Below are 15,519 nucleotides of genomic sequence, written 5' to 3'. Positions count from 1 at the left end.
ATCCTCAACCAAAACTTCTCAGATTTGGGGGGTAGAAAAGTTCTGCAACTGGAGGTGTCTAGAGGCTGGACTGAGAATTCCTGCTTTAGTAAGGGAAGCCACCAACATCCTCATGAACTTCTGATGGAATGTTAAGGACAAATAGACCCATCAAGAACTTGAAATATTTTTAATACAAACTTGTTAAATTTTGTAAATGTATGAGTTGCAATTGTTCAGATTTGTGATTCTTGACAGACCTTTGGGGAATCGGAACTTTGCAAATCAAAATTTTTTGACATTTTTGCTAAGTAGGTAATTTGTTCCTCACATGTTGGGGTCCATTAAACCAATATGTGTGTTTAATATTTATGTTCTGTCAGGTGATCTGCATTTGATCCAGTGGCAGGTTGTGGCTTTGGTGGGACTCTCCATGGCCTGCTCGAAATGGAACCGTAATCCATGCAGACATCTTGTGTTTTTTTTTTTTTTTTTCCAGCTCCCTAGTCCAAGAGTTGCTGACCCACAAATACATTGGAATATATATTTATAGATTTCACCTCTCCTTGCATTCTGCATATACCATGACATTAGAATGGGATTGTAATAAATATTTCTAAATGTTGTGGTTTTACTTCCCTGTAGAATGCGGAAAGCCTCAGGTGACCAGTCGGATTATGGGAGGGCAGAATGCCCAGGCGGGGGAATGGCCATGGCAAGTGAGTTTGCGCTACAATGGTCGACACTTCTGCGGTGGATCCCTCATCAGTCGATCGTGGGTGGTCTCTGCTGCCCACTGTATTACCAGGTTAGTGATACAAAGAAAGCTCCTATAGGACTGAACACTGTGAAGCTGGTTTGGGTTGAATAATTCTATGTTTTTTATTACTTCCATAATCTTTAAATCATCTAAAACGTCATCTGAAAAGCAGTCTGGGCTCCCCTTCTCTTATACGCCAAAAATATGACTGTCCTGTCCACATTGGGTCTGTTTTATTAAAGCTCTCCATGCCATAAGAAGATGGGGAAATCATAGGAGGACCTGGGTGAGCCATCAGATATGGAATAGATCTGGTCTAGGTCTGAAACATTTACCAACTAATTGCAAATTATTTTTAGGTCAAATTAAGTCCATTTAATTTGCTGGATCACCCAGGTTCTCCCATGATAGTCTATCTTTGGTTCTATAGACAGATACCATTAGTATGGCATAGTTTAGCTCTATAAGGCTGCCTAACCCAATGAACCAAAATCTTTATATTTAGGACTCTTAATGAGACCCAAACTAGAGATTTGAATTATTTCTTATGACCCCAATATAAAGGCTTCATACATGTAGATGGCCTAAGCATAAACATGATGATATAACTTGAGAACCTCTAAATAAGAAAGGGATTGTTTTGAGGTAAATTTGCAAAGATTTGCTCAATAGTCTTCCAGAGGAGGTTTTTTTTTTTCTTGGGTGGGGGTATTCATGTTTGGGTAATTACCAATGATGCTTCTGAGAGCCTGGCTGTGCCTAGGCGAAGCTGATGGACAATGACAATGCTAAGAACCTAACTGCTACTTCATACTCATTTAATTATCTTTGTTTTTGCTGCCGATACGTTAACTGGTTACAAAATTGTTACCTTTCCTTTTTTTTTTTTTCTTCTCAAATACAGTTCAGTGACAACCTCCTCACTCTCCGTCCACCTGGGCTGTTACCAAATTTCCAATCCGAACTCGCATGAGATCTCTGTTGCGGTGGAAAAGATCATAAAGAATCCCGTGTACACAGAGGTGGGCTCAATGGGGGACATCAGCCTCATACAGCTGAAGACCCCAATCAACTATACCGCATACATCCTCCCTGTCTGTCTCCCTACCGCCAATGTGGACTTCCCAATGGGGCTGTACTGCTGGGTCACCGGCTGGGGTAGCATCAAGTCCGGGGGTAGGTTCTGTGTTTGTTATATTATATCTCACCAGCTACCTAGGTGCTTTTGATTGTATTTATAGATGATGAAATCTGGTCATATTTTATTATGCTTTAGTCCTGACTTTCTCAACTATTAGTTCTGCATTGCATTTTATTCTTAGTTTCTGTTTGGAGTAGGAGACTCCTAACCCCAGTCAGCTTACAGTATGTTTTTGCCATCTGTGTTCCCCACATTGTTGATTTTTGAAATTCCCTTCTTAAAGCAGAGGTTTCCTAATTAGAAGCTTTCCTTTAACCTTTTGTTTGAGGGACGGCTTCAAAATATTGAATTTCTCCCTCACCTCGTTGACAATGGTCATCAGGATAAATAGTTAATCTTCCCAGTGGGGAAGCGAACATCAACACAAACTTGTCAAAGGGACCCTCTTCCCCACCTTCTAATATTAAAAAAAGGAAAAACCCCCTAAAAAGATACTTTGCTTCCCTGTTGAATTATTTAAGGTGGAATTGAACCCTTTATTACTTGACTGCTCCAGTCGTTGCACCGCCATCGTCTCCTTCTTCCCAATCTTCAGCCACGTTGATTGGCCGGGATAATGTAATTCTTGTACAGGTGTGCGGTATTTCATTCAGCCCCTTTAACCGCAGGGGAAGTACATTCACAGCTCGGCATCTTTGACCGCTCCAGGGAGGGATAAGGCAAGTAAGAATATTTATTGTAGATGGGACATCGCTTGTCTCTTTTTCCAATACAACTCTGCATGATTACAAATTTGTAAAGTGGAACAGTGGCCTCCTAGGGCAACGGAAGAGATTATCTTTAGTCAAAGCCTCCCAACATTTCAACGTCATAATTCTAGGACAAAGAGAGAGATGATTGGCTGAATGATCGCTGATCATACTAAGCTCTGCCCCTGACATGGATGGTGGTTAGATACTGACGAGTTTGCACACTACCAACGTTATTTGATATAATGTTCTGCTTGTGAAGACGCTACAAGGAAGAAGGGGAAAGCAGAATTTAGCTCTTGGGGGGACTTGGTATCTTGGTGTTTGCTGTGGAAATACAGAGAAAGACCCCCCCAGACCTTTGGGAAAAGGGACCAGGACCTGGCATATGGCAGGCAAAACTCTTGTCTGTCTATATTAAGCCTGGGCCTGTTGGAGAGACCATTCTACTTACCTTAACGCAGAGGACATCCAGGAGGGACATGAAGTTGGGGAAAGGACATGTGAGGATCCATAAATCTCATGGCCCTGATCTAAAGGGAGCCCATCCAGAAAATATGTTGCAAATCTTTTAACCATATAATCATTTTCCTTTTGTAAAATTCCACGACTGATATTTTCCATCTTTGTTTGGTAGGACATTCCAATTTATAGTAAAGGACAGTAATGAAGTGTAAATACCAAAAGATTTTACCTTCTCCTTAGTGCAGTCCAAAAGACGAATTCAGTTACTGATCTTGAATATTAAGATTATAACAATTTTTATATAAGATTTTCATTCTTTGTATAACGTTGAACATTAAATCTAATTGCAGGGAATCTCCCGAGCCCCCAGACTTTGCAGGAAGCCCAGATTCCTCTGATCGATACAAAGACCTGCGACTACCTCTATCATATCAATTCTAATGTCAACAGTTTATATCCTATAATCCTGAGTGATATGATCTGTGGGGGGTATAAACAAGGTGGCACAGACTCCTGTCAGGTGAGTCTTAAAGGAATCCTATTGCAGAAAGGCGTCACCAAAAAGCTGATGATGATATTATTGACCACAATAATGTTTTAATATTGTGCCATGCGATCTTTGATGTACCAACGTGAGGAGACATTAGATTTAGGGAACTGTGAATGATGGGCACCATACTGAAGTGAGCCCATGGCTGCTCTTCTAGGGGTTAGATTTATTGTTATTATCAATATTATTAAGCAGTATTTATATAGCACCAACAAATTACTACGGATGAGCGAAAATTTCCTAGAAGTTCCAATGGGTCCGCGAAATTTCGCAAAACCATTGGAAATCACTATAGGAGGATTATCGCAGCTGCATTCCTAAATACAGCCGTGGGAATTCTCCTGTCGATGGGCGACCCCCGGGCACTACAGGTGAGAATGAGGGTAAGCCCTCAATCTGACCTGTAGTGCCCGGGGATCTTTCGCTGAGAGTATGATTCCAATGGCTCCATCCCGGCCACTCCACTCCTCTCAGAGTGAGTCATGCGGCTTGCATTTGTGAATGAACGCGGCCGTGGGAAAAATCAGCGGATTTTTCCCATGCTGCATTTAATCATGAGCAGCCATCGAGATTCACACTGTGTTCCTGGATAGAGAAACTCTATCCAGGAACACATAGTAAAGGACTGCAACAGCTTTTAGACCTTATTGGTCTTGCAGGTCTCAAAAATTCGGTCTCGCCTAATAGGATGAGGTGTCCATTCCAGAATGGGGGCAGCTCTGGAAAAGTCTTGGAGGTGTGCGTGTAATGAGGTTATGAGTGAAGAAGTCGGAAGTACCTTATTGGAGGAGTGAAGGGAGCAGCTGGGGGGGAGCAGCTAGGGGGGTATATTGAATGGGTGGAGGTGAAGTAAAAGCAGTGGTTTTGACATTCACCAAAACATTCTTTGGTGGAGAATCGCATTTAAAAACCTATGGACCTGGAAGATTTTCCACCAAAAAATGTTTTGTTGAATTCCTAGTTTATGAATCGATCCCTGGATGTCAAAGCAAAGAGCACCAAACTTGATTGCAGAGCATGGTAAGTCTGTAGGGTATGGCACTAAAGAAGCACCTTTATTCTATAAAGCCGATACACCAATAACCTTGTCTGTGGGTGATTTATGACCCGGTGCCTCCAGCTCAGGCCTTGCTATACTTTGTGTTGGTGCTGAGCAGTCCCACGTATTTAAAATTTGTTTTTCTACCTTCCAGGGAGACTCCGGAGGTCCTCTGGTCTGCTCCCTTAATGGACAATGGATCTTGGCTGGGCTGGTTAGTTGGGGAGAAGGTTGTGGAGAGGTGAACCATCCTGGAGTGTACACCCGACTGACTGTCTATCAGGACTGGATTAAGATGAATGCTCCGGAGACTGAAATGAACATGGTGAATGTCAGCTTCAACAGTTCAGTGGACATGAATGCGTACCTGAGCAGAGGAGGAAGCGGCAGAGCTACCCCCGTCCTTCTGTTCACATGGACAGTCATTGTTTTTAGCTGTTTTATAAGTCTGGGTGTTGTAACTGTATAGATGGACACCAGGTCTGCGCAAGTCTGAGAGCATTTTGCAATGCTAATTTCCTGGCTGTTATAACATTCACCCAGAAAATTCTCAGACGGTGGTCATTGGTGGCCAACTCTTACATTTCCTGTAGGAATTATCTCTGTCTTTGCATCTGCAATATTTTAATTATTGTTTTAATATCAATGTCAATAAATTCTTTATCTTTGTGATTTTTGGTGTCCTCGTTACATCTTCGGCTCACTGCTGTATCTGTGTTCTAAGTTTGTGTGTATAGGGAACTTGGCTGACTTGATTGCCCTGTGTGTGAGTCAATTTGCCTCCAACAGTCTATACAGCTCATGGGCCTGATTTATGAAAGCTCTCCAAGGCTGGAGAAGATACATTCATCAGTGAAGCTGGGTGATCCAGAAAAAATGGATTTCTAATTGTTAGCAAATGTTTGAATCCTGGACCAGATGCATTCTAGGTGTGCTGGATCACCCAGCTTCACTGATAATCATGTATCTTCTCCTTTATTATATTAGGCCCATAGTCACAGTCCTTAAATTGTATACAGTACAACTGGGCCGGTATGGGTAGAAGAACATTTACCAAACACATTTTTTTAGGGAGGGAAAAGGGGAAAAAGTGTGTATGTGAAGGTTCCCAATTCTCCAGGTTGTTGTATATTTAGTGGTTGTCAGACATATTCAACTGCCCTTGGATCTTGTAATGTTGAAGATGTTTTACAACCTTCCAAGCTGCTTCATCAGAACTTAAAAGGCTGCAAAACGCCTTTACAAGAACAAGTCCAGTGGAATGGAACCACCCATAGATGTTCTTTATGGTAATCCAAGCAGGCCCAGCACACATACTTGGTGGTCATATTGCAATGCCAACCATCTGTTGTAGGCTTTTAGTTTATCTCAGTAAATCTCAACCAGGAGGTTGCTGGGGGTTCCGTAATCGTTGAGTAATTTGTACCTCCCAGGTCAGTATAAGTGACACCAATGATCTTAATGGCTGTAAGGGTGACATTCTTCCCAATGTAAGAGGAAATCTTCCTACAGACCATCACAATAATATACTTCTCTAATTATAGAAGGGGTTCCCTGAAGACCTGAAAGTTATTTGAAGGTTTCCCCATTGTTAAAAAGGTTGGGAACACTGCTTTATCTTCTATAGGACCCAATATGACACAATTGGAATTCTCTTTTCCAGAGCATAGAAATTAACCTTCATTAATAAGAAGTTCCATCACTTTGTGGTCCTGAGGTCCCCAGGCTTGAGGAAGTCCTGGGCCGAACATATGAACTGTAGAACAATATTGCATGCTGTACACACAACACATTATCATGTTACATGGCAAATACATCTGACGGGGCTGTGTAAGTCACAACATTTCTATGGTAAATGACATCATTGTATGGTGCTTAGACTTTCCTACAGCAACCAGAAGACACCAAGGACCTGGAAGCCAGTCTGAGACAAACGGCAGACAAAGAATAACCGAACTCCATCATTTTTATGTCTGTTATTTGAGTGAGTGGTGGAAGAGTTTAGTTTTAGGTCTGAGGATTTACTAATGACTTAGAGGAGCCATTGAGAGAGTCCATAAGTGTTTCATAATGAATACATAGGATAGAGAGGTATTCCAGGGGACTTTATCATGGATGAGAGTAAATCCTGGAATCAATCAGCCAATCATATGATACAGGTCTGCAGCATAAGGTTAAATATATCTACAACCATGCTCTGTCTGACCTTCCTTGCTGTTTTATTGACAAAATAATGTTCAGGGGCTTTGCAAATAACTCAGGGTGGCTTTGAGATGTTTTTTTTTTTCATCAATACTTTAACATTTAATTATCGAACTACTGCATTTTTTTTAATTATGCCGCTTTCTTAATTATTGATTCCTTTACCCCCTATTTACATTTCCCCTCTTATCCTGTTCTAGTGGTCAACTAGATTTACCCAAATTTTATTTTCAGTAAGAAGATGATTAGGGCGTTCTTTTTTAAATTATTCCTCAGTCGTTTAGCTCATTAGGTTTGCTCATAGTTTTTGCTTAAAGAAATTGCATTTCCCATTGTGACAGCTGTGCATTTTTGAGATTGGCCACTAGGTGGAAGAACGAGCCGCTAGGTTGGCGACCTTTAGAGCAGCAGTCGTCAACCAGTAAAATTTTGGTGGTCCATGGCACTGGCCACATTTGGTGGTCAAAGCCGCAGACCACATCCCCGTACAAATCCCAGACTCAGGGAAGTGGGCGGGTTGTGTCCCTGGTAGGCTCAGATCTGTGATGGGAGAGTGGACGGGGTTCTGGCATCATGGCATCACTATGGGGGAGGTTTCTTCCTCTTTAAGTGACACGCGGCTCCCCTCGCATGCACGGTCCAGAGGTGGTAATTTTAGTGGTCCCCGGGACCGAAAAGGTTGGCAACCACTTCTTTAGAGAGATCTGACCATCTGTCAGTGAATTTCTGAAAACATTGGCGGGGGAATTATTTATAAAACAAAGCCCTTAGAATATCCCTAATCAGAACCCTAATCAGAATTCTACCCTCCTCCTTTTTCTCTTGATAACCGTTGTCCAATAGTCTTCAATGAGGGCCAAATCTTCCAGCTTTTTGTATTACATAATTTGTACCAAACTGGTAAATTTTGTAAGGGAAGTAGTGAACAGATAAGGTAGTGATCCCTATGGGATTTATTTATAAATTATTCCCCTGTCAATTCATCTGAAATTAGCTGAGAAGTGTTTGAATCTCTAGATTCACTTCCTAATAAAACAATGACTCGTTCTGCCACCTAGTGGCCACTTTTCAAAGTCCACAGCTCTCACAATAGGAAATGCTATATGTGTAAATGAAAATTATAGGCGAACTGAAAGGGGGGATCATTTATAAATACCCCCTTATGTGTTGGCTTACACCAAACATTGATCACAGCATTTTATTCAGAAGGTGATGTGTAAAACCCAATGCCAGATACAGATGGGTGGATGGACCATGGAATAGATAATGTCCCTAAGTGGTGTAATTTTCCAGTAATGACCAACGTTCATTAATAATAATTACCAGGATTAACTGAAAGAAGTTTCTCCACTTCACATGACTGTCAATGGACAATTAGCACAAATCTCTAATATATGTACATGACTTCCACATCGATCACAAATCAATTATCTCCATACATCTTTATCTCTATAGATTTGTAATTCATCCATATTACAGCTCAATGGACACACATATAATTTTAAATAACCGGAGTCAATAGGTGAATTTTTCTTGCTCCTCCATGTTGACGGAATATTCTCTATGAGATGTAAATGACTTCTACATGACCATCACAGTTCTCCTAGAACACATCTACATGACCCCTATAAATCATTATTGCAGATGAATGAACCCCATTACCCCATTTCCCTGGCTACCCATACATACACAACAGCGCCATCATCAGGAAATCTCATATTCCTTACACATGGTTGCCCATTTACTGCGCCACTTTTGCAGCAGACACTGTTGTATCTTTCTATGTGTTCTGAAACATCTAATCAGGATTTGTCTGACTGACTGATTTTCATTCAGAGTTGGAGATAATATAAATAACAGCTTAAATGATGCCAGTAGGTCCGTTTCTATTGTGGATGCATCTACTGGTGGATCAAAATTACAATAGTTACATATTAACCTGCTCAGACATATGGTCCCAGTGATTGTACCTATTTAATGGCTCTGTAGTGCGTATTAGACCATTATTGATATTCCACCTGAAGAAGCAGGTTTTTCCTGTGAAATGCGTCGGGTATCTATAAATATCCAAAACATCAATTATCTTTTGCCTTTTTGAACCAATATGCTTAAACTATTGTACTATGTGTTGTTTTTATGTCCTACATGATAGATTCTGATGTTCAATTAATAGGAATACTCTGTATCTATATTACATCTTACTGAGTCTCATACATGATTTCCAGTAGATTTTTTCTTTTTCACACCTCCTTTTGATGACTCATTAAGGTTTCTATTCTGTATGGGGGGTATTTATAAATTATTCACCCGTGAATTAGCTCTAAATTCAAATACATTTTCATTTTTCACATACAGTATTATATTGCGACAGCTGTGCACTTGGTGGCCACTAGGTGGCAGAACAAGTCATTGTTTTAATAGGAACTGAAATAAGGAATAAAGAGAGATTTGAACACTTCACGTTGAATTTCAGATGAATTGACAGGGGAACCTTTTTAAAAAGAGCCATTGGTGTTCACTGACTCGGTTTACAATCAGGATTTCTGATGTGTGTTCAATGTGTTGCTTCCATCTTTTCCTCCTGTAATTTGTGTCTATCTCAGGTGTCTATCTCCATGAAGCCCCCACTTCAGATCCTCCCCATCTCCCCATCACAACCGCTCTGATTATTGGTGGGTGAATTCTTTGGAAAGTTTTGGAGTTATTAATAGATTGGTGGCTATTTGGGTTGTGGTAGATAGCGCCCCCTGCTGTCTTTATGACAAGTGTAAAGGGTGTATAGATGTTGTTGGGCAAACCTGACAAAATCATCAAATCGGTGTCACCCACCTCTGAATTAATTTTCGAAGGGAACATGTCACAGATAGCTGATTGATTATCTGTAGGTGTGACACATTGGGTCTGATTTATTAAATGTTTACAAGACTGCAGAAGGTTGACTATCATGAGAGAACCTGGGTGATCTGGCAAACCTAGAATGGATCTGGTCCAGGATCATTCTCCAACTAATAGCCAAATATTTATAGGAGATCCATTCCAGATTTGCTGAATCGCCCAAGTTCTCCCAAGATAGTTTATCATTTCCAGTCTTGGAGAGCTTTAATATATCAGGCATAGTATGGGTGTGGGGGAAGGGGGGAGATGGGTATCAGACTGGTACAGGTAGACGTCTGTCCTTGCGCAGAACATGTCAGTGCTTTTCAGTTTCTCTCTTTAAATTAGTGTCTTCCTGCATGTTATATTATTTAATATAGCCAATGTTTGAATATTTAATCCCATATTAGTAATACTTGCTCAGAAAGTTGCTAAAAAAGTATGTTGTCTTAGTATGTTTCTGCTTATTGTTCTTCCCTTAGCAGTACCCTGAGTTATCAGAGCTGAGTAACAGCCACACCCCTCAGCCTACAACTTTATATGCATATGCCACGCCCATTACCAAATTCGGTATTGCAGAAAAAGGGAAAGGGGCGTGGCTGTCCAGCTGCGTTACTGGGTCCATATTACTGTGTGCACTGGCTCTAAATTTGGTACCTATCAGAACCACATATTTAGATACAATGTGCAAGTGCTGAGACCAGAAATAAAGCTGAGCTCCAGGAAAACAGGTTTATTGTCTGGGGTCTGTTATGTGCAAAATAATTTGTATTTATGTCTAATTAGTTCCAAGATGTACACAGCACAACCCTCTCTGGCCTGTGATTAGACAGTGAAATGAGAAGCAGAAGACTGATGAGCTCTTTTGTTTGTTCTCCTCCATCAGAATGCTCTTTGCACTGCTGTACAGCTAATTAGCTCCTTGTGCTGTTTTTTCTCTCCCAATCTGAGCTCTGCTCTACTGGGACAGATAGAAGCCAATGCCCAATAGTCCAATTCAAGTCCCATAATGGTTGGAAAAATACATTTAGTGAATACAGATCTGTGTTATTTATGTCATGAACTAATAAAACCTTTCCTGAAATAGTTCACATTCACAAATACAAATCATCAAAGTAAAGGAACATTGAGCCATTTTCCGATTTTCCTCTTTATTTTTAAACTTTCATTGATCTGACAAATCAAACAAAGCGATGAACGCGAAACAAAAAAACCTCGGATTCTGCTACAGCTTTTGTGTCCTGAAAGGCAAACTTTGCTCTGAATAGAGGAGCCACACAACCAGCGGCTCTCCTTTCCACATTTTCCACCCGGAGACGCGTCATGTGTGAGACGTTTGTTCACGGCAGAGCGCGGCAGATGTCTGGGCGACACGCATCATGTCCATAAACACACTTTAGTGAAAAGAAGCCAAACAATCGGAAGAAATCCATCTATTGTGCAGATCTACAAGAGGAAGATAAAGGGATTTGTGTCGGGATTTGTTCCTGAGCCATAAACGCTTTCCGCCAATCAGCGAGCTTTGTAATGAGGAGTAATGGAGGGATTAGGCTGCGTCGTAAACTAAAACGCTAAATCCTCATATCACAGGGCGTGATTGTAGGTGACGAGTCACATGTCAATAAACTCAAATGACTCTAAAAGATAAAAATATATCAAAATACATAAAATATACAGAACCCTCACCCCACATCACATGGCACTGCCAGCTTCTCCAATCTATAGCCGCACAGGGGTCACACCTGACCCATAGACCTTCATCAAGAGAGCTGCACTCCCGAGGTTTCTTTATAGAGGACCTATCACCAAAATTTTTACTTGATAAATATTGGTAGATGACTCTTTTTATATAAAGGTAAATATTAGCTTCTTTGTTTTCCCTCTAAATTATTTTTCCCTTAAAAAGCGTGAAGCCCCTCCCCTGCTGTGGCAGTAAAGAGCAGAACTTCCTGGGATACCCACGTCATGTATCCCACAAGGCTTCTGGCTGCTCCTTCTGCGCATGTCCAATCTCAAGAAGAAAGGAAGAAGATAGCGGCACCCGGTGCTTCCTCCGCATCGGTACGTAGGAGGATTCCACGACAGCGCAAGATCTAATCGAGAACATCTCGGAACAGAGGGATCAAGTAATCGGCAGAAGTAAAGGTAAGTGTGATTTTTTTTTAATTATAAAGTTTATTTCCCCTTTGTTCAGGTTCTATATAGAGCTTTTCCAATTTTTTGTCCCCATGGAAGAGTTCTCTTTCAAATGTCCTCATCACAGACAGCTGATTGGATAAACTGTCACATTGGTTCTGATTCAATAAAGCTCTCCAAGACTGGGGAAGATTGGAGAACCTGGAAGATCCAGAAAACCTGGTCAATTACAGCCTATCTCAGTGTTTTGTATTTTTTTACCGTCCTTGAAATAATTTTCATAGAAGGCGCCCCCTCTATAAATATTATAACCACAGATCACAGTATATTAGTGTGGTGGTCAGTGGGAACAATTCCTCTTACATTGCTGGCCATTGGGAAGAATGTCACCCTTACATATAGCCAAAAACATCATTGGGGTCACTTACACTAACCTAAGAGGTGCAAACTGCTCATTGCTCCAGGATCCCCCAGCAACCTCTGGAGGAACCTTAGTTTGGGAAGCTCTGCTCTATCTTCTCCAGTCTTGGGGAGCGTTAATGAACCAGGTCCAATCTGCCTCTGTGCTTTCCTATACAATGTAAGACAATCATTATTGTTGGGGGGTGTGGGGCGGTCAGGTACCATGCACAGCTTCCCAAAAACATTATAGCATTTTGTCTCATTCAATCTTCATAATAGCCCTCAGTCCAAATGCAAGAAGTGGGTTTGCTCCTGGGAGGAGTTATGCATATATAATAATATGCAAATATAATAATGCCTAATACATTTACATTTAGCCCACCCTAGGTGATCCCCCCCTCCATCAGCAATCCTTCCTCAACCGTTCTCCTGAATGTTTTAGCGCTCATGTCTTTCAACCATGTTGTCTGGACAAGTCAATATCTGGGCTCGAATTGAAACCTTGGACAAATAAAAATTCCTAACTTGGTCCTAACAACTCTTTGTAAAGTCATACAATGCCAAATTATATGAATATGAGTATCTTACTAAAATTTGAATGTTTTGCCACCCATGGGCACCTTGTATTAGTTGGTGTTGTATTTTAAAATATTCCATGATGTAACGTTCACAACTATAATTTCTTCCTCATAATTTTTCACGAGAGCCATGCACACTGCCCAGATTGTCATCATATCTGGCTAGATGTTTATTATTTCCATAAACCTTTCCTAATGTTTCCTTTGGCTATGAAGGAACGAGGTGCTTTATACAAAGTGGCATTCATTCATCTATTATGCGAATGGTATTGAGAATCATTGTTTTGTGTATTTTTGGCACCTCAAATAGATTGAGAGAAACCAAGGATGACATTGATAGTGTGTTCGGGAGACAAAAGAGGTATAGAATTATAGTTTTGGTCTCACATAGAATTGGCAAGGATTTGGGGAAGATCTGGTATGCAAAACATAAATCATTGGAACTCCTAAAACGGCCCATGTCAAGAGGGAACAGAAGACCTTAGAAGAGTATAAAGGAGACAGAAACCTAAGAAGAGAATAGAAGGACTGGAAGATCCATGAAACGCTTAAAGAACATAGGAGACTCTAGAAGAAAAGAGAAGGATTGGAAACTCCTAGAAAAGAATAAAGAACATAGGAGACCCAAGAAGACAAGAGAAGGATTGGAATCTCCTAGAAAATAATAAAGAACATAGGAGACCCTAGAAGAAAAGAAGAAGAATTGGAAACTCTTGGAAAAGAATAAAGAACATAGGAGACCCTAGAAGAAAAGAAAAGAAAAAGGCTCAAACTTTGTTTTTTGTTGGCCAAAGGCAAATTGGAAACCAATGGCTGTTCAGCTGGAGAATTTTATGCCCCATCTTATTCCTGACACTGGGTGAGTGATAGCTGATGGCACAAATCATGTTCCATTTTATATGAAATAATGATTCTAATCTAATTCTGAAACTGTATGATGCTAATATAAAACAATTACATTCCCATCAATACAATGTTATGAATACAAATATTATATTATGTTATGCAGACATTATTATTGGAGTAATTGGCTGTGTTGTAATGGTTTAACTGGCAAGTCATTATTGAAGTCTGTTGGGATGAGGTTAAGTGAGATGAATTGAAAATAGTGGAATATTTTATTCTCTTTATTTTGGTGGAATGATCTTGAAATGATAATCTTTACCCCCCTTAGCGGTATTCTTGAGTGTGGCTCGGGGTGAAAAAAACATGCTGAAAGCGGTAGCTAAAAACATTAAAAAAAGTCCTCCTCCGGCCGTGTCCTCTACCTCTGATCTTCAGCTGGTGCACAGATGTTCCCGGTAACGCGTCGGTGTGTGAAGAAGGCACGGTGGGAAATTCAAATTTTTTTGCATTGGATTCAATATAAAATAACTGTATTGAGTTCAATACAAAGTAATCATTATATTATATATGCTACTGTACAGTTATATTACAGGTTTTAGTATTTTATGCACTCCCTTGTTTTAACAATTTTTTTTTATTTCAAGTTTATTATTAAATTTAATACATTTATTAAACATTGGACATATTTCGGTGAGTTAGGCCTAAGAATTATAGTCCTACAATGTAAACTTAGTTTCCATGCAAAACAATGTACCGCTTTTGGCGTAACAATACAGACAGAGTTAGACCGCCAGGGGGTTAACGGTTCCTGCAGTTTTTAGACACGTTCAGTTTGCTATAACTGAATATGCTTGTATATATATACTATGTATATATTTTCCCCTGTTGGAGCAAACTTGTACCAGGGTTTTTTTTTGTTTGCCTTCCTCCTTCCTCCTTTATCAATGTCCATATGGTTTTATATCTGGGATGTTTATTTCCCTAGTGGTTGCACTTGAGGGGTAAATTTGACAACCACAACAACAACAAGTGGCACACATCACAAATAATCCTGAATACAGGGAATAAAATGCATTTCATAATATCTTCTATGTCTGTTTAGCAAGTTCTGACACATCGAGATATTCAGTGCTAAAAGTCACCGAGCAATCCCACATCACCACCAGTGCGATTACAAGGGAGGTCTCCTCTCCAACACACAACATGGAGGACGAGCAATGCATTACAAAGGGCACAATGTATTTCTATGTGTTTCTCTGAATTGCTGGGTCAGGGGCAGCTGAAGAGAAACTATTTTCTTATTCTGTTCCACATTAAGAATTCAATTCTGTACCAACACTGGAATTGTGATTCTCCCTGTGAATTGTTAAGAGTCCGTGCAAAACTTAGAACCTCCGCTTTAATCTGCCAAATAAATCTTAGTATTACACATGCTGCAATGATCTTCTGACATTTACTGGACAAAACTGGATTGTATATACCTGTATAGTATATTGTATATCATATTTATTTATTTCTTTTGTAGGAATTGCCCTGAAATCGGCTTCCAGTACAGGTAATAATATCATTTTATTTTTACATTTTTGTCTAGAGTATCATTAAAAAGCAGTTTTTACTTACCTTATTAGTACTTACTTAGTCCTGCATCTCTTTGCTCCACCTGCTGCCAAGGGCCAATATACAGCCTGGCATGTTGGATATGATTGCATTGGCTGCAGTGCACCGAAAGCAAGAGATGAATGTTTATAGACAAAGTTTCTTTGCATTTGTGGTGCATATGGAATGGATTTCCAATGCA

The 15,519-nt window shown here is 40.2% G+C and overlaps 1 protein-coding gene across 1 annotated transcript in view; it reads left to right on the top strand.

The window, feature by feature from the left end:
• LOC140334690 (transmembrane protease serine 9-like) overlaps nt 1-15,519 on the top strand; it is a 29,589-nt gene that overhangs the window by 8,596 nt on the left and 5,474 nt on the right. Inside the window, exons 3-8 of the mRNA XM_072416931.1 lie at nt 625-787; nt 1,644-1,915; nt 3,445-3,614; nt 4,838-5,146; nt 10,242-10,329; nt 15,247-15,276. Coding sequence (XP_072273032.1) covers nt 625-787; nt 1,644-1,915; nt 3,445-3,614; nt 4,838-5,146; nt 10,242-10,329; nt 15,247-15,276 — 1,032 coding nt within the window. The remainder of the gene's footprint in view (nt 1-624; nt 788-1,643; nt 1,916-3,444; nt 3,615-4,837; nt 5,147-10,241; nt 10,330-15,246; nt 15,277-15,519) is intronic.

The sequence above is a fragment of the Pyxicephalus adspersus genome, chromosome 7 (assembly GCF_032062135.1).
Source record: "Pyxicephalus adspersus chromosome 7, UCB_Pads_2.0, whole genome shotgun sequence".
In the NCBI taxonomy this organism is placed as follows: domain Eukaryota; kingdom Metazoa; phylum Chordata; class Amphibia; order Anura; family Pyxicephalidae; genus Pyxicephalus; species Pyxicephalus adspersus.
This window is presented reverse-complemented; position numbering and strand designations above follow the sequence as displayed.